Source organism: Mobula birostris, chromosome 6 (genome assembly GCF_030028105.1).
Source record: "Mobula birostris isolate sMobBir1 chromosome 6, sMobBir1.hap1, whole genome shotgun sequence".
Taxonomy (NCBI): Eukaryota; Metazoa; Chordata; class Chondrichthyes; order Myliobatiformes; family Myliobatidae; genus Mobula; species Mobula birostris.
The window spans coordinates 50,198,754-50,222,446 of record NC_092375.1 but is presented as its reverse complement, the minus strand read 5'-3'; the positions used below and the strand labels follow the sequence as shown (position 1 = coordinate 50,222,446).

Here is a 23,693-nt window from a genome sequence, read left to right as displayed (position 1 = left end):
AAATTAACATGAAATATATGGGTATTTCTGAACTGATTATTCTGTCAAATACCCTGAAAGTATTGTGAAAGGTAGAAGTTTTCAGAGCAAGCCAAAAATCATAACTACTGTTTAGCAAACTGTTCCGGTGACTAAAGAAAAAGAAACATGGGTACATGAGTGGACAACTGAACACCTCTTCTACAATTTGATAACATCATAGCTGACTAGTATCTGGTTTATTGGTTAATTGGTTTCTGTAACTTTGCCCTTGGATAGTTAGGCAGTATGAAAATCAGATTTCCAGCACCCTTTCTATCTCTTTCACTCCTTCCACTCCACCAACAGCCTCTTGCACAACCCTTCTTTCCAATCACCGCTTCCATTTCCCGGAGTCTCCTGGTTCTACCTGCCTATCACCCACACACTCAATCCACTCAGTCCTTCACTCCCCCCCCTCACCATTCCCATCTGCCCACCATCACTCACATTATTTGGTTTCAATTATCAATTTCCTTTTTTAAAAATCAGATTTAATAGTCAGCAGCAGCTCTGTTGTCTCCACTAATCTTTTCTCAACCTCTGTCACTATTTCCACACATCTCCTTCTCAGCTGGCTTCCTTCTGTCCCTCTACACCTAGATTTACCTATTGTTTGCTAGTTCCTGCATTACCTGACCCCTTCACCTCTTTATACTAGCTATCTCCTGTCTACACTCTCAATCTTGATGCAGAGTCTTGGCCACAATGACAACTATTGCTTTGCTTCCACAGATGCTACCTGACCCACTGAGTTTCTCCAGCAGCTTATTCTTTGATCCAAATTCTATCACCTGCTGTCTCTTGTATTTCCGTTAATGTGAACAGTGGCTCAGCTATAATGATTAAAAAATCTGCCAGATATCAAGAAATCCCTTGAACTGATATCTACCAGTAGCCAATGACAAAGAAGGGTGTAAGTATTACAAAACTTTTGGGGGGACTCCATGGTGAACATAAATGCAATTGCTTCCTCACCAACCACAAAATTTGAGCCACTTCATGAATGGAAAATCAGTCACGTCTTTGGAAATTATAATTTGAAACAGTTTGTCACCTCACATATCTTGATATAACTAAAACAAATGAATAGAATTGGTTAATTTTGCTTGGAAAAGGAAGCCATCTATTCAATATTATTCATTAAGCCAAGATATTTAAACTTTAAGTAAGCCAGGTTAACAATTTTCCACACCACTCAAGAAAACCAAATCTAATCTATGCATTTATAAGAGTCACCATCCTTTCAAATAACTATGATTTCCCAGAGATGAATCCCAATGAGGGTCAAAAGTTTTGTTTTATTTATTACCATGCAAAAATAAAACTTATCTTACCCTTCTTCATTAATTCCACACATGCGAACTCTATCAGTGCTCATCCAGCTGTGAAGGTTGCTGTATAAGGGGGTTGCTGACAGCATGACGTCTTTTTGATTGAAGCTTCCCTTCTCCACAACTTTATTCTTTAAAACAAAATACATCTTTGTCAATATACAAAATAAATATATATCAAGCCTCCTTATTACCAGGAACAATGGATAAATAACACTGTAAATGTTTTATTCCTCGCAAGTCTATATTTGTTTTACAATTGTTCATTGTCCTAATCAAGTAAATTTACATTCAAGTTTATTTTAGTTCTTAATGTAAATTTAAAAGCTTATAATATCTTAATTCTTATTCAGGGTTAAGCATCTTGGTATGTTAATGACCCTGGACACAACCATTAACGGGCTATTTGCAATGGTATGTATCTTGTTCTTGTACCTTTTTTAAGTCGAGTAACTGATATATCATATAATTCCAAAATAAGATTTATCACAATATCTTCATTAATAATAGATGACAAACTGAAAAATTAACATCTATAGCAAGTGACCAAGTAATCTTTTTATATATAAAAATTAGTATTGCAGTTTGTGAAATTAATAATCAATATCAGAATACTTCTCATATAAATGAGTTGTAAAATTTATCAAAAAAATGAATGAGTTAATATTTCTACAAGTTCTTTCAGCTGTAAACACATTGAAAACATTCATGTTCTTTGCTGTGTGTGGCGAATTTTAATCCCTCTTCTGTGTGAGCCTCCTGAACCAAATTTCTACTCTACGAAAATATGCTCATTTCAAATGCATAACAATACAAAAGATAAAAACACTCTTATATGGTTTAAAGAACACAAACACCTCAGGTAAGGATTGAGTGTTGTGTATTCACCTCACTGAAAAATTTGCTACAATTGATTCAAGCAATACATAAATTGTAGAAATGGTAATGCCCTCAAAAGTCTGACAGAAAAATCTGACAACTTTTAAAATGCAAGTTATACCAATAACCAGCATTTACAAGCAGCCACTACTCTGCAGTATCACTCTAAAATGATTTAAAAAATGAACCTCATCTGATTTTGCAATCTTTAATTGGGATGTTGCAAGCCAACTGTGGCTGTTCCATTCCTCATGAAAAAAGTGCTAACCCAGTCCACCTTTGCAATCTATCCTGGAGTCTTTTTATGCAAGAGAATATGCAACAGACAGAACAGTCCCACAAAGAAATTTCCTTATAATTTTTTTCTCCTGATGTGACCAATTATGGGAATTTTTCCAATATGATGGCTTTCGCAATTGTAAACCCATTAGAGGATTGTGTTAAATTATTGCATGATCAATTGTGTAACATAAACATTATATTATTTCAGTAATAACTTTTTAAAGTACTATTGGTGATGCTTAATGTTTTCCTAATCCACTGAATGCAGCACTATTATCATAACTAGCACTTGGTGTTAAAATCTTTCCAAAAGAAAAATAAAGCCGTTGACTTAATTGTGCTCTCATGAAGCTTTAAAAAGTTTTCATAATTATTAGGTGTGCCACATTGCAGGGAGTAACATGGAATGGAAATCTGTGTGAGTACCAATTTATGGAAAGCAAGTTATATTCCTGAAAGAATGCACAAAATCACACTAAAAGTAAATCGCACTAATAGTTCCTGTAACTTTCAGATTTGAGTGAATTACTGGCCACTGCCAGAACTACCACTGTTCATGTTAAGCAACACACATCAAAGTTGCTGGTGAATGCAGCAGGCCAGGCAGCATCTGTAGGAAGAGGTGCAGTCGACGTTTCAGGCCGAGACCCTTCGTCAGGACTAACTGAAGGAAGAGTGAGTAAGGGATTTGAAAGTTGGAGGGGGAGGGGGAGATCTGAAATGATAGGAGAAGACAGGAGGGGGAGGGATGGAACCAAGAGCTGGACAGGTGATAGGCAAAAGGGATGCGAGAGGATCATGGGACAGGAGGCCCAGGGAGAAGGAAAAGGGGGAGGGGGGAAAAAAACCCAGAGGACGGGCAAGGGGTATAGTCAGAGGGACAGAGGGAGAAAAAGGAGAGTGAGAGAAAGAATGTGTGTATAAAAATAAGTAACAGATGGGGTACGAGGGGGAGGTGGGGCCTTAGCGGAAGTTAGAGAAGTCGATGTTCATGCCATCAGGTTGGAGGCTACCCAGACGGAATATAAGGTGTTGTTCCTCCAACCTGAGTGTGGCTTCATCTTTACAGTAGAGAAGGCCGTGGATAGGCATGTCAGAATGGGAATGGGATGTGGAATTAAAATGTGGCCTGCCGCGTTCACCAGCAACTTTTATGTGTGTTGCTTGAATTTCCAGCATCTGCAGAATTTCTGTTGTTTACTGTTCATGTTAATACATTTTTGTGGTGAGCCTTCACATTCTAATGCGCCTGGACCTATAACTTGAGATATTCTTATTGCACCAAAGTCCCCAACTATCCCTTTATTTCAATGGTTAGCCCTGGATATTTAATGGGACCAGCAGTTAACCACCACAGAAACCGCTTCCACCAAGTCGACAGACTGCAAAAGGAAAGCAGATGGTCAAGTACACCATTCACTGTAATCTCAAAATGCTCCAGCAATGCAGCTCTGTTCTTATTATGACTACAACCAGTTGTTTCAGAATCATGCCTGATAGTAATCTGCTTAAATTTAGTATAAATAGTCTCAGATGTAGGTGGAACTGGATGCTAATTGGGAGCCCTGTCATATGGACCGACAATGCTCCCAGTTTGACCTTTACTTCATGTTTAACTCTAACATCCTACTAAAGAGAAAGGAGTGTTCCTAATTAGAATCCAACAGCCTATGGTGAAATGCAGGTCTAGGATCAGTAGTTCAAGAAAATCCTCAGTTGTAATATTACTTTGATACAAGATACACCACTGCTGCTCATCACATATATGAGGCACCAGAGAGAATCAGGCTCAGTTACTGCATTTCAGAGAGACAACAGTGGAGAAGATAGGAATTTTAAATTGTGCTTAAAAAAGAAAATGCACACCTCTACAATTGGACCATAAGATAGTGGAGCAGAATTAGGCCATTTAGCCCATCAAGTCTGCTCTGCCATTTCATCATGGCTGATCCATTTCCCCTCTCAGCCCCAATCTCCTGCCTGCTCCCTATAACCCTTCATGCCTTGACTAACCACGATTCTATCAACCTCTGCCTTAAATACATCCAATGACTTAGTCTCTACAGACACTTGTGGCAATGAATTCCACAGATTCGCTACTCTCTGGCTAAAGAAATTCCTCCTCATCTCCATTCCAAATGGACATCCCTCTATACCAAAGCTGTGTCCTCTGGCCTTAGACCCGCCCACCATAGGAAACATTCTCTACACATTCACTCTAATGAGGCCCTTCAACATTCATTAGGTGTCAATAAGATCACCACTCATTCTTCTGAATTCTGGGGAGTACAGGCCAGAGCCATCAATCGGTCTTCATATGGTAAACCTTTCATTCCCGGAATCATTCTCATGAACATCCTCTAAAGTATCTCCAATATCAGCACATCCTTTCTTAGATAAGGGGCTCAAAACTGCTCACAATGCTCCAACCGAGGCCTTACCAGTGTCTTACAAAACCGCAACATTACATCCTTACTTTTATATTCTACTCCTCTCAAAATGAATGCTAACATCACATTTGCCTTCCTCACCACTGACTCAACCTGCAAATTAACTTTTATGGGATCCTGCATGAGGACTCCCAAGTCCCTTTGCAACTTGAATTTTTGAATTTTCTATCCACTTAGAAAACAGTCCACACTTTTATTTCTTCTACCAAAATGCATGACCATAAACTTCCCAAACACTGTATTCCATCTGCTACTTTGTCCATTCTCCTTCTGACACTTGACATTGTTGCTTCTTTTATTCAGTAAATATGAGCATGATTACCTTCCTGCGTATCTGAACAAGTTGCTACTACCTTCAGCGCAACCGACATTCCGCTGGTATTATGAACACCCCCATGAGAAAAACTGCCATGCTTTCCAGTGGTCTAACTAATCAGACAGTTCATGATCATCAACAGTTTAACTCTCACTGGCCTTTGTGAACATTCTTCAGGTCCTTAGAAAGAAAAGGTTAACATCATTAAGAGTTGCAACCTGGAACTAAAAACTAGATGATGTGTGGTACTTGGCACTCACTGAAGCTGATTCCACAAGGCAGGGGAGTCCAAGGCAATACTGTAGATCCATTTCAAGAAATGCTCTTTGAACTGACAGAGTCATTGAATTTGACAGTGAGCAGAATTGATGAACATTGAGTTACAGTTATTAAGTTAATCTACTTCAATGATCTTTTTTGGCACGCTTACTGTGAGTGTTAGTGAAGCTCCTTCACAACGTTGAGTTCAGCATCATCTTCACATGTACCCAATGATCACTTTTCCACAAATGTTAAAATCAGCAGAGGTTAAAGGAAACCAACAGGAGAATGTTGAAACAGAATGCTGAATTAGGGATACATCTTCCTCCAAGTAAGTTTTTGAATAAACATGAAGTAGGTGGTTTCTCATTTAAACGTAGAACAGCACAGGAACAGATCCCTCAGCCTACGGTGTGTCTGTTGAACGTGATGCCAGTCCAATGAAATCCCATCTTTATCTCTCCATGTATTGTATGCATGTCTGAACGTCTCCTAAATATTGCTATTGTATTTGCTTCCACCGCTTCCCTTGGGCAGCATTACAGTCACTTACATATCTCTGCATAAAAAACTGCCTTGTAAATCACATTCAAACTTTCCTCATCTTACCTTAAAACTATATATATCTAGCATTTGACATTTCTACCCTGAAAAAGGACAATAACTGTCTATTTTATATGTACCTCTCGTAATGTCACATACTTCTATCAGGTACTCTTCAGCCTCTGATGCTCCAGAAAAAACAATCCAAGTTTGTTCGACCTCTCTTCATAGATAATACTCACTAACCCAGGGAACATCCCAGTGAACCTCTTCTGCACCCTCTCCAAAGCCCTCTAATCCTTCCTGTAATGCCCCAACCAGAAATGCACACTCTATACTCCAGTTTCCAAGTATAGCCCTTCCCTGAATATAGAGTGAAACTGGGTGTTGATAATCTCACACATAGCAAGCCCTAAATAAATTTAAATTAACACAGTTAAATCCAGCAGGCAAAAGAAAACCACATCAACTGGAACACACATCTACAAACTGCCACACACTGCAGCCTAAAGAAGAAACCTGCATTTTCTTTCAAAGTAATATCCTGTCTTAAAATTTGCACATAGGCCATAATTAATAAAAATGGTATTTATTTCTGAAGCTGCACAGGCTTTATAAAGATTTTAAAAATACTATACACCATATATTTTTTCTGAAGTTATTCAGAGGAATTAACTGGCCTATTTATTTACAGAACTAAGTGTATGATGATCAGCTTTGTTCCTTTCATTGAATGCAAACTCTTGCAGACACATGACTTCTCAACTATGAACTAGTGAGAATCTATATTTAACAATGCAATCATTAATCTAGAGAGGGACAGAATCATCGTTTAACAGCACAGGGGCTCAAACCTAACTGCACTAGAGTTCAGGTCACTACCAAATCAGCCGAACTCTTAAAAAAGGGTATCTGATTAATTTAGCAGGCACTCAATTCTTACATGTTTCAATAAGCTTTCCCAGAGCCTGAGCGACCTAACCAGCAAGATACCCCTGAAGGAATTAAAATAAGAGCCTAAATGAATGAAATCAATAAGTGTAATATGCTTCTCCTGCCTTCACAAAGCAAACTGTGCTCTCGCTCTTACAGCAGAAGTAGGCCACACACACTGTCAAGTAAGGATCATTATTCAGAAATATCATAGCTGCTCCTGTGCGTCATGATTACTTTCCCACCCAGTGCCAATCATTCTATGAGTTTCTAAAACAGATCCTAACTGATTTAGCAGTGACTTGAACTCCAGAGCGATCAGGTGTAAGCCTTTGTACAATTACATGATAATCCTATACTTACTTAAAAGTAATAAAATGTGTCCATTGATAAATGTGGAATTCAAATTCCTAATGTAAAAATATGTATCAGTCCTGAATGTGCTCAATGATTGAGTATCCATAGTTCTCTGGGGCTACAGAATTCCAAAGACTGACAATCACCTTAGTAAATACATTTCCTCCTCATCTCAATCCTAAATTGTTGATTCACTATCCTGGAATTATGCTGCCTAATTTTAGATCTTCTAGTCAGAGAAAGTAGATCTTCAATGCCTAGTATCAATCATTTTAGGATCTTTATGTAACATAACCCTGCTAACTCAAATTAATACATCAATCTTACCCATTAAGTCCAGGAATTAAACTAGTTCATCTATGAGGCACCACCTGCAAGGCAAGTACTTAAGCAATTTGTGTCTTCTTCATCAGTACTTTTTCACCAGTTATCGGAGTTCATATATCAACAATCTGGCAGAAGGGAGCAAATTGGATACATAACTACCTGAGACTTGTGAGTAGGCACACGGATGTAAATAAAGGTGCAAAGAGATAAAGACAAGCTGAGGGGATGGGCAAGAAAATGGCATATGAAATTTATTTATTTTTGGGGGGTGTGTGCCTGCGTGCATGTGAGTCTGTGCATGTGCATCTGCGTGTGCGTGTGCATCTGTGTGTGCGTACGTCCATGATGATGTCCTTTTTATGACTTTTACAAGGCGCGGAGCAAGAGAGAGACTGTGTGGAGCGCCACTCCTCACACAGACATTTTCAAAGTATTTTTCCCTTTTTTTATTTTACAAGGTCGAGTTGCGATCTCAACACTCAACCCAGCATGTATGGAAAGTGTACTCAGGAGCGGGCCGGAATGGTTTCGAACCCAGGAACCTCCGCTCCCAGGTCCGGCGCCGATATCATTGTGCCACCAGCCAGCCTGGCATATGAAATTTAATGTGGAAACGTGAAGATATCAACTTTGGTGCACAAGATAGGAAAACATCTGCATAATTTCCAGCATCTGTAGAAACTCCTGTCTTTAGGAAAACTGTATTTTTTCAAATGGTGAGAGATTGGGTAATGTTGATACGCAAAGGGACCAAAGTGTCTTTGTACACAAATTACTGACAGCCAATATGCAGCTGCTGACATTTAGCCAGGCAAATACTATATATTGGTCTTGATTGCAAGAGGATGTGAGTGCATTACATGTAGGAGGCTCAATTACACTACATCTGAATTATATTGCAATTTTTGTCTCCTTAACCATGAAAGATTGTACTTGCCATAGAAAGAATATTCATTGGTTTGGTTAGAGGAATGACTGGTTTGCTATATAAAGATAAACTGAACGGAACACTCACAACACGCTGGAGGAACTCAGCAGGTCAGGCAGCATCCGTGGAAAAGATCGATCGATGTTTCGGGCCAGAACCCTTCGTCAGGACTGATCTTTTCCACGGATGCTGCCCGACCTGCTGAGTTCCTCCGGCGTGTTGTGAGTGTTGCTTTGACCCCAGCATCTGCAGATTATTTTGTGTAAACTGAACGGATCTGGCCTGTGTTGTCTGGAATTCAGAAGAATGTCAGGGTATCTCACTGAAACTCACAAAACTCTGACAGGACTTTGTAGGAGATCAACCCCAGCTAAGGATTCCAGAATCAGACCAACAATCTCAGAATAAGGAAAGGGGTGAGATGAGGACAAATTTCTTCTTGAGAGAATGATGAGACTTTGCTACTCTCTACACTGTAAAGCTGTGGAGGCTCAGTCATTAAGATCAATACATTTATGGATATAATGGGAATCAACAGATATTGGGAAAGTGAAGGAAAATAGAGTAGAATTAGAAGATCAGCCATAATCTGATGAATGGTCGAGCTGGCACAAAGGGGTAACTAGACTATTCCTACTCCTATTTCATATGCTCTTTAACTTTTTTAAACCATAATTACAGGTATGATTGCATAAAAGCTCTCTGCAATTGCAACAATATTATCTGTTTTTCTCAACTGCTTCCCTGCTAGACATTTCTCTGACGCTCTGTGTGGGTTAATACTTGAAAGAATTAATCGGTGATCTGTAGAGACTGCATCATTGTTGTAAGTAGTTCACCTGTTTCTTCTAATGAAGACAGAATGGATTTTCGTATAATTTAAAATTTCAGCTGGGTAGTAGTCAATTTGTATCACAAGTATAGCATCTAGATCCAAAACTGTAGAAGTCTTATCCTGAAAAAGTGTTGTACAATCCTAATCAAACCCCATTTTAATTTTAAAGTATAAAAAAATTACAATTAAAGAAATATAGACATCATAGCAAAGGTGTACTGTGTAAAAATTTATCAGCTGGTTGTTGGACAGCATCAAAAAACTATATTTGCACACACCATAACAGGAACTCTGGTGCACAATAGGGTCTGTACTGACAATGTATTTTTATTATTTTTAATTCTACATTGATTTATCTTCAATCCTGCTTCAAGACTGGATGGTTGACACAATGAACCACTACAGCACATGGAACAGTACAGCACAAGAACAGACATTTCAGCCCACAATACTGTGCTGTGCTAAATTAGTCATTAAATAGTCAACTAATTCCTTCTGCATACACAATGTCCATAACCTTCCATTTCCTGCACATCCATGAGCCTATCTAAGAGCCCCTTGAATACCCCTATCGTATTTGTCTCCCACCACCCCAGGCAGTGCATTCCAGGCACTCACCACTCTGTAAAAAAATTTTGCTCCATACATCATCTTTGAATTTAACCCCCTCCCCCCTCATCTAAATGCAACCCAAATACTTAGAAAAATTTCATCCCCTGGAAAAAAATGCTGGCTGTCTGTCTATGCCACTCATCATCTCATAAACCTCTATCAGATATCCCATCAGCCTCCGCCACTCTAGAGAAAACAAGTTTATCCAAGCTCTCCTCTCTAAGGCACATGCCCCCTAATCTAGGCAGCATTCAGGTAAACCTACACCCTCTCCAAAGCCTCCATGTCCTTCCAATAATGGGGTGATCACAGCTGAATGCAAAACTCTAGATGTGGCCTAACTGGAATTTTAAAAAGCTGCAGCACAACTTCCTGATTTAACTCAATTCCATGTCTTCCTTACCACTCTCTCAACCTGAATAGCCATTTTCAGGGGGTTATGGACTTAGACACCAAGATTCAATACTGTTAAGGGTCTTGCCTTTAACAGTGTACTGTCTTTTTACATTTAAAGTTCCAAAATACAACACTTCACATTTAGCCTAGATAAGTTCCATCTGCCATTTCTCCATCAAGACCTGCAACTAATCCAAATCCTATTGTATCCTTTGCCTGTCTTCTACAGTATCCACACCACCATCAAATTTCATATCATCTGCAAACTTACTAACCCATCAATCTATGTTTCAAGAACCTATCAACTGCCACCTGAAGTATACCCAATGACTTGGCTGCACTGCAGTCTAGCTGGCTAAAGAAATTTTTCCTCCACTCTGTTCTAAATGGATTTTCCTCTATTCTGAGGCTGTGTGTTCTGATCCTACAAACCCCAATTATAGGAAACATCCTCTCCACAGGTCTTTCAATATTTGATGGGTTTCAATGAAATTCCCCCCTCATTCTTCTAAACTCCAGTGAGTACGGGCCCAGACCCAGCAATCTTCCCTCACATGTTAACCCTTTCATTCCTGGGATTATTCTTCTGAACCTCCTCTGGACCCTCTTCAATGCCACTACAACTTCTCGTACATAAGAGGTTCAAAACTGCTCACAATGCTCCAAATATAATGTGACCAATGCCCTATAAAGTTGCAGCATTACATCCTTGCTTTTGTATTCTCGTTGTCTCGAAATGAACGCTAACACTGTTTTTGCCTTCCTCATCACTGGCTCAACCTGCAAGTTAACCTTTAGGGAATCCAACACGAGGACTCCCAAGACCCTTTGCATCTCTGATTTTTGAATTTTCTCCTCAGTTAGAAAATACTCCATACTTTTCTTCCTTCTACCAAAGTGCATGACTATGCTCTTCCCTGTAATATATTTCATCTGCTACTTCTTTGCCCATTTCCCTCAATAAGTTTAAGTCCTTCTACAAGCACCCTGCTTCCTCAACACTACCTGCCCCTCCACCAGCCTTCATATCATCCACAAGCTTCATCCAAATCCTTGATGTATAATGTGACAAGAAGCAGTCCTAACGCTGAACCCTGTGGCATATCACTAGTCATCCGCAACCAACCATAAAAAAAAACTTTTATTCCAATTCTTTTTCTCCTGCCAATCAGTTAAATCTTTTATTCATGCTTGTCACTTTTCTGTAATATCATGGGCTATGTTATTAAACAGCCTCGTGTGCGGCACCTTGTTAAAGGCCTTCTGAAAATCCAAATAAACAACATCCACTGACTCTCCTTTACCTATCCAGCCTGTTATTTCCTCAAAATATTCCAACAAATTGATGAGGCAAGATTCCCCCATAAGGAAACCATGCAGACTTTGGACTATTTTATCATGTGCCTCTAAGTACCCCAAAGCTCGATCCTTAATAATCAACAACATTTTTCCAAGCACTGAAGTCAGACTAATTCACCTATAAATTTCCTTTCTTCCTCCCTCCCTTCTGAAAGAGTAGAGTGACATTTGTAATTTTACTGTCCTCCAGAACTATTTCAGAATCTAACGATTCTTGAAAGATCATTACTGATGCCTCCACAATCTCTTCAGCTATCTGCTTCAGAACTCTGGGCTGTAGACCATCTGGTCTAGGTGACTTACCTATCTTCAGACTTTTCAGCTTCCCAAGCAACTTCTCCTTCTCAACAAAGCAGAAATGGCTGGCCACTTTGGAAAGGTTGATGAGTTTGATTACACAATGGATGACTGGCTCATGTATACTGAGCTAATTCAACAATATCTTGAAGCAAATGAAATAGCCAATGAGAAACAAGTACCAACTTTGCTATGTGCATTGGGCATATAGTTTGCTTTGAAGTTTAACTGCCCCAACCAAATCAGCAGAAATGAACTTTGCTGATGTTGTGAAAGGAATACAGGAACATTTAAAACCAAACCCATTGTTAATTGCTGAACATATTATGTTTCATAAGCAGAATTTTAAAGAAGGGAGCCCATTTCAGCATATGTGGCTGAATTGAAGAGATTGCCTGATCATTGTCAGTTCTAAGAAAGGGTTAATAATGCACTGAGAGATTGTTTAATTTGTGTAATCTTTCAAGAACGCATTCAAAAATGGCTCCTAACTGAAGCACAACCTACATTGAAAAGAGCAGTTGAAATCACTGTTTCAATGGAAACTGCAGAGACGCAACTGAGTTGGAGCCAGGAATAAAAGTGAGTGTGAACAAAACTGCAGTGTCTAAACAAAACCCAGTCTGGCTGAACAAATTGTGCTACCATTGTGGCAGGGGCTCACATTCACCAGAACAATGCAAATTTAAAGGTGATACTTGTGGAAAATGCAACAAATTTGGACACATACAAAGAGCATGTCAGGCAAAAATAAATGGACTGCACTGTGAAGTCCAAAAATAAATGGACAGCACTAATCTTCATGCCTAAATGGGTCAATTTAAAAGTTACTGTGTTGTGGATGTTTATATATAGTAGTTATAGTAGCTTATATATATATATCTCCGTTAAATAGGGGCTGTGGACAATTCTGATTTGATGCAGAGGGACGTGAAAGCACAGAGGAACATCTGGAAAAACTTCTGAAACACTCGTTCACTGCTGTCGTTACTGCGTGGTTGGGAATCTTTCGGAGGGAAGGCCTCAAAATCCCCGGCTTTGCCTGCTGTTGGCGACCGAGAAGGAGGTCGAATCATTCAGATAGAGACTGCGCTCAGTACTCGGTGTTGGAGAGCTGATCAGAACTCGAAGTTTTCGGATGACTCAGAGTCGGACCGTGGTCGGGTATGGCAGGGAGAGTTTTTCTTCCTTCTCCCGTCTGCATGAGATGTGGGACATTTGAGAGACTTTGAACTTTTACTGTGCTCATGGACTTCTTCATCAAGTTATGGTATTGTTGCACTGTTGTAACTATATGTTATAATTACATGGTTTTGTTAGATTTTTTTCCCCCAGTCTTGGTCTGCCCTGTGTTTTGTGATGTCACACCGGAGGAAATATTGTATCATTTCTTAATGCATGCATTACTAAATGACAATAAAAGAGGATTGCGTGTCTTCATAATCTAAAAAAATATAGCTGAGATGCATTCTCTATTGAGTTGGAGTTTATATCTAAGCAAGGAGAAGTGTTATGTATTTAATATTTCAGTAACATTTGGATAATCTTGTGAATATACTGCTTGATTAAGCATCCTTTGTTGTTTATATAATTCATTGTTATATGTAAAACTACATGAATTGCATATGTTATCACATGATACATGCAGGCCTCACTGAAAGAAAACACAAAGTCAGACCCGCATTCCTGGACTGCTGAGTCTTCCTTTGAATTGTTAGTTACAAAACTTAACAGATACTTTCAAATTCACCATAGTTGCTAACTTGAAGTAGTGAAATCATTTCATTTTCACTCCTGGATGTTTCTGGCATCTACAAGCCTGAATGCTTGAAACTGCAGTGAACAAAACCATTCTGAATTGCCCTACTGCTTATTTATTGCGAACTCTCAGTGACAAAAATCTCTACTTTTTGAACACAAACACAAGCTACTAACTCAATTTAACAACTGTTAGCTCTAAGCACAGAGTAGTGTCTAACGCTGCACAAGTGCACACAGTTGACAATAGTTAGAAACTGTTCAGCAAAGGTCTCCTATCCGATTTAAGCAGCATAGTGTCCCATATAAACTGAGAATCCCAGCTATTTTCTCAATTAGTTTTTGTTCTTATATATATAAATGAATAAATCATACTGAAAATGTTTACTTGAGATTACTTCCCTGATTAAGTTTTCTCTTGGGTCTCTGTTTATTTCACCTTCTGTTAAAGTGCCATGGCTGTGTTAGATTCCCACTTAAAATCAGATCTATATAATGTGCAAGCTAATTCAGAATGCAAACAGCCAATTCACCATGGATCTCACTCATGCTTCTCAATCTTCTGGATGAGCCTCCCATGAGGGACCTTGCCAAACATCCTACTAAAATCCGTGTAGACAACATCCACAGCTCTACCTTCAATCACCTTTGTCGCCTCTTCAAAAAACTCAATCAAGTTAGTTAGACAAAGCCATTACTGACTGTCCTTAATTAGGTTATGCTTTTCCAATTGTTCATAAATCCTGACCCTAAGGTTCTTCTCAAGTAACTTCCCTACCAGTGACATATTTATATTGCCCAGTATACTCCAGCACTTAGTCCATATTACACTCATGGAGTGCTAAGTTAATATGTGATATGGTCTAGTCTGTATTATGAAAGATGGAGTTCAATGTGCAGAGTTTGATATGAAGTAGTGACTGGGTCGTTCAAATTTTCATTTGGGGTAAACAAGTGCTATTCACAGGAGTTTGCAGAACTTTTGCAATAAGTTCTTCTTCATGAGCACAGTTCTGAAAATATCTAAATTGTCTATCATTGATTTTTGCTGTCACTTTTACTCTTCTTTTTGAATTATTTTGCAACCCTTTACTATTAGCCTATACGAGGGGTGATTGATAAGTTAATGGCCTAAGGTAGACGGAGTCAATTTTAGAAAAACTAGCACATTTATTTTTCAATATAGTCCCGTCCTACATGTACACACTTTGTCCAGCAGTTGTGGAGTATAACGGGATCCCTTTGTAGAAGTGGTCCACAGCAAGGGTGATTGATAAGTTCGTGGGCTAAGCTAGAAGGAGATGAGTTACTAACTTCAAACTTTCTGTATCATCACTCAAAGAGTTGAACTGCACGTGCATGTAATGAGAGTGTCTTGGACCTCCAGGTGATCCATAACAGGGGTGAGTGATAAGTTTGTGACCTAAGGTAGAAGGAGATGAGTTATATCGCTCTCGTTACACACACGTGCAGTTCAACTCTTTGAGTGAAAATGCAGAAAGTTTGTAGTTTCTCTTCATCGCCTTCTACCTTAGGCCACGAACTTATCAATCACCCCCGCTCTGGACCACTTTCTGGAGGTCCAAGACACCAACTTCTACAAAGAAGGGATTCGTATGCTCCACGACCGCTGGACTAAGTGTGTAAGTGTAGGAAAAATAAATGTGCTAGGTTTTCTAAAATTGATTCCTTCTACCTTAGGCCACAAATTTATCAATCACTCCTCGTATGTTTGTCATATTTTGTAGTCAAAAGCAAGCATTCTTGGCTCCAAAGCTTCTGTCAGCATCAGACTTGAACACATCATAGTGAAAATGTTTACTTGAGATTACTTCCCCGATTAAGCTTCCTCTTGGGTCTGTGTTTATTTCACCCTCTGCGGAAGTGCCTTGGCTCTGTTAGATTCCCACTTAAAATCAGATGTTTGTTGTGCAAGAATCCACATACTTAAAGTTTCATACAAAATCTTCAGTATAGAATGCAGAACCTCCATATGGGTAGATATATGAAATCTAGATACCTTTCAATAAATATTAAAATAAGACTTAAGACTGGCAGTGCCTGAGTTCCATATGGGTTCCATTACTGAAAACTGTAATCTAATTTCTGTGTAAATCACAAATGTCTATTTTCTATATTATATCACACTACTTGTACTTGCTATAATTCTTTTATTCATTGAATAATCATCTGAACACTATCAATAAACTTATGGAATATGTACTGTATCCATCATTAATAAATATCACGAAACATTTTATTAGTATTTTCACTAGCTTGAAAAATGGTTTAAAAATATGTGAATGTCGGTAAGTCAGGTCATTTGTACCCAAGGCGACCCTGTCCAAGACAAGACAATTCGGTTCATTAGTGCTGAGTGGGGTGTACTATACTTCACAATGGCTCAGCATAAGATGAAATATTGACTGATGCTACAAGGACTAGTGTTATTCTGGCTTGTAAACTGGTAAAGTTAATGTACTTACATTGTTGTTAAGGACCATATTTTGTTTTGGATTGGTTTATGATCTCTGAGTCAACAGTGTTAGTTTTTTTGTTGTTGAGATTTGTAGTGTAATTTCCATGATTTTGATGGAAAGTGTCCCTGCCTGCTGCCTTACTTGCAAATAGGCAAGACCAAGGTAATAAATGCAACAAGACAGACAAATTGAAGTATGTGTGTATTTTAATGCTAGTATTATGGATAAGGGTGATGAACAATAAAGCATGGAACCATAATGTTATGGTCATAACAGAGACTTGGTTGAGAGAGGGACAGGAATATATGCTGAATGTTCTAGGATTGTGATGTTTTAGAAAAGATAGAGAAACCAGTAAAAGTAGGGCGTGGGGCAGTGAGGTGAGGAAAGGCAGGGAGAACATGCCAGAGCTGGATAAAATCATAATTTAGCCAGATGACTACATACAGTTCTAGCCACAACACAGCAAAGATATAATATGAAGAGAGGGGATATCAAAGAATGTGATTTTGGTCAGTGAAATTTTGTCAAGGAAAAAAAATGAATATTAGGACTTTTTTTTAGAAAAGGGGAAGCTGAAGGGAGAATTAAGTTTGATCTACAAAATAACAAGAGCGTAAGAGGTGACCAGGAAGGCCCAATTTCCTTTAGCAGAGCGAATAGTAAATAATGGGTTTACTTTTTTTTAAATGATAGAGTAAAGGAGTTGAAAAAAATTATCTGGGGTCTGGAACTTAATGCTTAAAATAGGGGCAGTGACAGAAATCCTCTTCACTTTTAACTACAGTAAATTAGCACTTCATATGCCATAATTAACAGTCCCACATTTCTTCCAAATAGTAGCCATCAATATTTACCTATCCTGTTATCTACCTGACCTATTTGCAGCCAACATTTTCGTTACCCGTTTCCTCAGTCTCTTTTGTTTTTCACATAGTGTACAGTGCTACACATGCAAGATTAATTTTCATTACAACTGTTTTGTGATATTTTGTTGCTATCTAGAATTACATCTGTTTTCTAGTATTACATTCACACTATTTTGTATTCTGACCTTCCTACTCATCACATTCAGCTCAGTTTTTCTTTTCATTCCAGGTTCTGGGAATAAAATGAAACATGTTGCAGTGTGCAACAGTTCCGCCATCCCATATTTTTGGTTTTGATGAAGGATGCTTACCTAAACCATCATAACCAGTCTTTTGGCTTTACAGATGAGGATGGAACATAACCAGTCTTTTTTAATCCAAAAAGTCTTATTTACATCAAAAAGTTGACCTACATGGAATAGATTGCATATTGCAAGCCAAGTTTCAAATAATTTAGGATCCAGTCCACTGATAAAAACACAGCATAATTGTATTGTTAGCATTAGCACTACTGTATGATGTTATTAATAAGCAAATGTCTGTCTACCCCGATGGCACCTTCATTGTAGCCAGTGATTTCAATCAAGCCAACCTTAAGACAGTATTCCCTAAATTTTGCCCGAATGTGAAATGTCTCTCAAGGAGCAACAATACCCTGGACCAGGTTTATACCAATACTGCAGGTGCATACAGGGTATATCCATGCCCTCATCTGAGAATGTCTGACCACCTGTCTTTATCTCTAATTCTAACCTACAGACCAGTGATGAGGAAGGCATAACCAATTACAAAGTCAATGACAGTATGGCCTGAGGGAGCTCTCTCACAGCTTCTGCACTGCCTCGAGTGCACAGACTGGAACCTGTTCGCATGCCAAGCAACGCATGAGTCCGGAACTGACAGTGGAATACACCACTACGGTCATGCATGATATCAAATGCTATATAGAGAATGTCACCAGTAATAACAACAGCTGTGTATTCCCGAATCAGAAGCCATGGATGAACAACAAAGTCAAGAACTTCCTTAGGGCTTGGGATGCTGCTTACAGATCCAAATGTTGCTGCAGAATACAGCGAAGCCAGGTCAAACCTTAACAGAAGCATTAAAACCACTAGATTCAAACAATGGACAGAGACGCACTTCAATAACACCACCAACCCCCAACGTGTTGAGTCCATCACTGAGTGTAAAGTAAAAATCTCCTGCCCTGCAAACAGTGATGCCACACTAGCTGATGAGCTAAACAACTTCTTTGCTTCATTTGACAGGGACAACAACAAACCAGTAATGAAAGCCTTAACACCTGAGGAGGACACAGTGCTGACACTGAGCACTCGAGGTGAGATGTACTCTCTAAAGTATCAACACACACAGAACAGATGGACCAGAATGCATACCCGAATGGATCATCAGGGACTGCACTGACCAGCTGGCAGAGGTTTTTCCTGAAATCTCTAGCCTCTCTCTGTCCCTTGCTGTGGTCCCTGCATGCTTCAAAACATGAACCATCATACCAATCCCAGAGCAGTCAGCGGTAACATGCCTCAACAGCTACAGACAGGTTGCACTCACCCTCAAGTACCTGGAGAAACTGGTTATGTCTCCTATAAGGCAAACAGATCAATTGAAGACAGCACCTCCATCACTATCCACATTGTACTGGAACACCTGGAGCAAAGGACACTTGATTGCTTTTTATCAACTAAATTCTGCCTTGATCACCATACTCCTCTACAAGTTGCCCATTAAACTACACAATCTGGGACTCAACACATCAATTTGAAACTGGATTTTGGACTTTCTTACCAATTGCACACAGGCAGTCAGACTAGGGAAGTAGACATCAACTTCCCAGACCCTGAATACTGGTGTGGTGCACTGCAGGGAAAGTACTGAACCCCACCCCCCCACTGCACTCTTTTCACCTATGAATGTGCCACCAACTCCATCATCAAATTTGCAGACAACAACAGTGTTTGGATTCATTACACATAGCAATGAAACGGCATACAGAGAGGTGGTGCAGAAACTGTCTGAATGGTGCAATAACCATAACATTTCACTCAACATCAAACAAACTAAGGAATTGTTGATTTCAGGAAATCAAGAAGATCCACGACTCATAAATGGTGAAGCAGTGAAAAGGGTCTCCAGATCTGATTGAACATCACAGACCACCTACACCTCCTTGATATTAGGGAAGGCTCAACATCGCCTATACTATTTTAGGAGCAAATCTGTCCCAAAAGCTGCTGGTAAACTTTGTTGAAGTGCAATTGACAGCTACTGCATGGTGTGGTACGCTAGCTGCAACACAACTGACGAAAAAGCAATTCAACAAGTGATCAGGACTGCACAGAACATCATTGGGGCAAAACTACCAGATATGGCAACTCAGGCTGTTTACGGCGGGCTTGCAAAATCATGATGGACTCAACCCACTCCAGTAATCACCTGTTCAATCTCCTACCATCCAACAGGAGATACAGAAACATCTCTGCACAAGCATCCAGACTGGAAAACAGCTTTCTCCCCAGGGCTGTCATTCAACTGAACAATGCTGCCCCCACCCACACATAGTCCAGAGGCACTATGGACAATCTCTAAGTACAATACATGGGCTTAATTATTCATGTTATTTTATACTTACTCATTTTTTATAACATGGGCATGTGCAAGACTTGAATGGGGCAGTCACTGTTTCCTTTCATCTGAGAGTTGTTTGTTTTTAATTCAGTTGTAATTTAGATGTCATTCTAAATAACTCAGATGTTATTTTTAAATTTAGTCACTGTGATTTCAGTCATTGAATTGCCAGTGCACTGATTTGCTCTAAACAGAGTAGCGCTGTAATCTCGTGGTCTTCAATGACAATAAAGCTTTAACTAGTATCAAATCTACATTAATGTTATTAATTTTTTCATGAAAACTGGGAAATTTATCTCTAGACTTTCATTAGGAAGAAAATCAATAAATTGGAGTACATGTTCAAATATTTAATTTTAATGTATTGCAGTTATAGCCACTCTTATGCAATACACAAAATCATTTGTGTGTCATTTTTTTGTTCCCAATCTCTAGATTAGTAGTAGGAAGTACACTGCCAAGAAGGGAGGAACATATTTCATCTCATTTTGCGGGGCTCGTATTCCTGATTTTACAAACTAATTGTGTGAAATATTGCTTGTGGAAACATTCCTGGTCACCCAGAGCAATAATCTGTGGAACAAGAAATGCAGGTGAAGAGGAGTGTGGAAACAAAATTTGGGAGATAAGTAAGTCTAACTGAAAGGAAAATAAAGTGTGAGGTTTAACTGCACAAAGAGGAGGTGGGTAGAAAGGTGTCATCTTGAACTGAAGGCAGATAAATTGAAAGCCTCCTGTGAACTGGGGATGAGGAGAATGGGAAAGGCAGTGGATCTGCAAACATTGGGAAGTTAAACATTCCCCCATGTCACAGAATCACCCATGCAAGGAATTTCAAAACAATTATCAACAGTTTGAAAAACAGCAGCATAAATAATCATAAAAATCAAATATATACCAGGACATCATGAGTTTATTTCTATGTTACAAGAATATCTTACAAGAAGTTTATTGAACATTTGGTATGGAGCTCTGACTTAAGTTATGACAAGCCTGCACCCTATTAACTTTCATTGTCATATTTTACGCTCAGGGAATTTTTCAGAGTTATGTTTATGGGGCTGACTCAACCATTTTGATAAACTTTGTTATTGTTTTAGGTTAGCTAGGCTCCTTAACCCTACTGCTGGTCATATCTGATGTACTGGTTCTTTCTGTGGTGCAGACGAGAATCCCTAATCAGTAATTCCATTTTCGAAAGTGTATGAAATCCTGAACTGAAGCTGTATCAAACAGGCAATACAGTTAACACTGACATAAGGAGCCCATTATGAAGGTAATGTTATTGTGTGCAGTGAGGATGATTATAGGTTAACAGCATCTTGCAGAACAGGGTAACAAGATGGGGGTGGGGGTGGGGGTGGGGTGGGGTGGGGTGTGTGAAGAGTGGAAACAATAGTTTTCAGGTGTTTCTCAGGCTGATCTGTTGAATGGGGTCTTGAGCCAAATATTACAATTTTCCTTATTCTTTTCAGTTTCATTCTTTAAAAAAACATTTGTTATGAATAGTCAAACTATAAACTATTGTTTTAAAAAAACACTAAATTACTGCAAAACATTCTTGGAAAATTGCCCTTATATTTGCACAGAATGGGTGTACCAGCTGCAAATTGATGAGTCTGTCTGCACCACGGCAAAATACTATAGTTCTGACCACTATGAAATTCATTAGGATAGAACAAGACGTCTCTAAATCAAAGAAACTATCCATCAAAGACTGAAGTACATTTTTCACTTTATGGCGTGTTTGTTTACTGGTTCAGGTAGGTTTAGTGCATTTAATGGAAGCATTTCTAATTAACTAAACACGAAATTCAAATGTTGTAGACATAATTCTGGATGTCAGTCAGTGCAACATTTTAAGTTTTAAATGTACTCCATTTAGGCCTTCAAGTGCTCTTATGATCAATATTGCTTCAGGCAGAAATACAGGATAGCAGAAATTCATCTCAGGCAGTGACATAAAAAAGGTTTCAAATCGATCACCCACGAATCTGCAGCGACCGACTTTAAGTTCCATAGAGAGCACTTTTTACTTTAAACGGCAAGGGTGGGTATTCTGGTAACTATGCTGTAAAAGTCGCATGGGGCTTTCATTTTAAAAGGGCAAAGATTTATTAAAATATGCATTTCTGCTAGCAAAGTGGTCAGATTGAATGAAAACCATGAACACGCATCATTCGACAAACAAAACAATCAAACGCACCCAATCTGTCGAGAGTTCTAATCATTACGTAGAATTAAAAGTGCGACTTTGTTTCCCAGTCGCGCGATTTCCCTTTTCTCTGACGGAGAGTTAATTCTTCAGCAAATCGTGTTAAGAAGTCGTAAAAGTAGATTTGGAGCTCTGATTCGATGACATCTGCACTCACTCAGGCGCCTTCTGAATGTTTGTCAACGCGTTTTTCGTGGTTCGCAGAGCTGTGCAGCCCAAACACACATGACGATGGTTATCGCATTGATCTCCGCAGGGTACAAACTAGTTAGGATTAACTGAGATCGTGCTGCTCCCCCGGGGCATTTGGCATAGGCGACTCGAGTCTACTGATAAAGCGCTGCTTTCGCCAGTAGCGTAGTACCTCCAGAGACCAGAGGAGGTAAAATTAGACACCGAAAGCGACAGAGAAAAGAAACAGAGACATCGAGATAAGAGGTATAAAGAACGCGGAGACAGAAACGAGACAGAAGGGCGAGGGTGTCGAAAGAGAAATTAAACAGCGAGGCAAGACGGATGTGGGGGTGGACGCGAGGGCGGAGAAGAGAAGACAAAGCAAGAGAAGGAAAAGGGGAGGAGAAGGAAATAAAGGGAAGGGGGGGGAGATGTCGGCGAAAAAGGAATAAAGGGACTCCGAGAAGCGAAAAGCGGCACCTGGTAAAAGTCGGAATAGCCAGAGCAGAGGGAAAAAATGTGAAGCGAGATAAACCAGAAAAAAAAACAATCTCCCGTACTAGAGCCTTGACGGGGAGCAGGAAAGCGGGAGAGGTGGTTGGGGAGGAGTGATCACGTTACCTGCTGGAAACCCATAAACAAGAAAGTCAACCCATTGATTGCCCCAATGTCCCAATTTGCGTAAGCAAATGAAGACCCAACTAAGTACCCTGCTTATTGGAAGTTTACTGAACATAAAAATATAGCTCATCAGAAATTCACACCACACGAAACTACTTATCCCAGAGCACCATTAAGACCACCAAAATCGTCATCGGTTAAACTCCTCTTAACATTCGCTATAAAATCTACCGTTTTATTGAAAGAAGTTTTCTTGCTTACAATGTAACGTTATTGGCCCTAAATCTGCGACTCTTCGATATTTCAGACGTCAAAGGTGCGTCATTCCCCGTTTAAAACTTAGTAGCTTCATTCTGAAATCGTGTTATTACAGCAACCTACAGTCTACCGAGTGCTCTGAACATTGACAGCAGTTTTTAAAGCACGCTTCGAATCTGAGCAAACAATCTTAATTTTAACTTCAATCTCATCTAAGTGGACTGCCGAAACCACGAAAGCGGTTGCCCCAAAACACTCTGGCACCAGCAATAATTTTATTTCAACAGTTACAGGCCTCTTAAATAATAGCGTGAGGGATTTCAGTGAGGAGGGCAGCTACATTTGTCTGACAACGTACTGTTAATATTCATTGGAAATTATTCTGCACGATAGATTACTAAAATACACCTAACCAGTGTTAATGATGCTTATAGGTGTTTAGTGTTTCGTTTTTAGCAATTCCTTTCCAGCGTCACCTCCGCCACCCCCCCCCCCCACCTTTCGTGCGTGTACAGATTAAACTCGACTCCCCCCTCTGGTGG

General features: G+C 39.4%; 1 protein-coding gene across 8 annotated transcripts in view; it reads right to left on the bottom strand.

Moving 5' to 3' along the window:
- The window catches only part of bcor (BCL6 corepressor), a 302,269-nt gene that overhangs the window by 62,350 nt on the left and 216,226 nt on the right, over positions 1-23,693 (bottom strand). For 7 of the 8 annotated variants that reach the window (XM_072260470.1, XM_072260463.1, XM_072260465.1 and 4 more), the window contains one exon: positions 1,356-1,483. In XM_072260470.1, the coding sequence (XP_072116571.1) occupies positions 1,356-1,483 (128 nt within the window). Of the gene's footprint in view, positions 1-1,355; positions 1,484-22,089; positions 22,553-23,693 lie in introns of those variants that run through there. The other variant, XM_072260469.1, reaches the window with a different exon arrangement.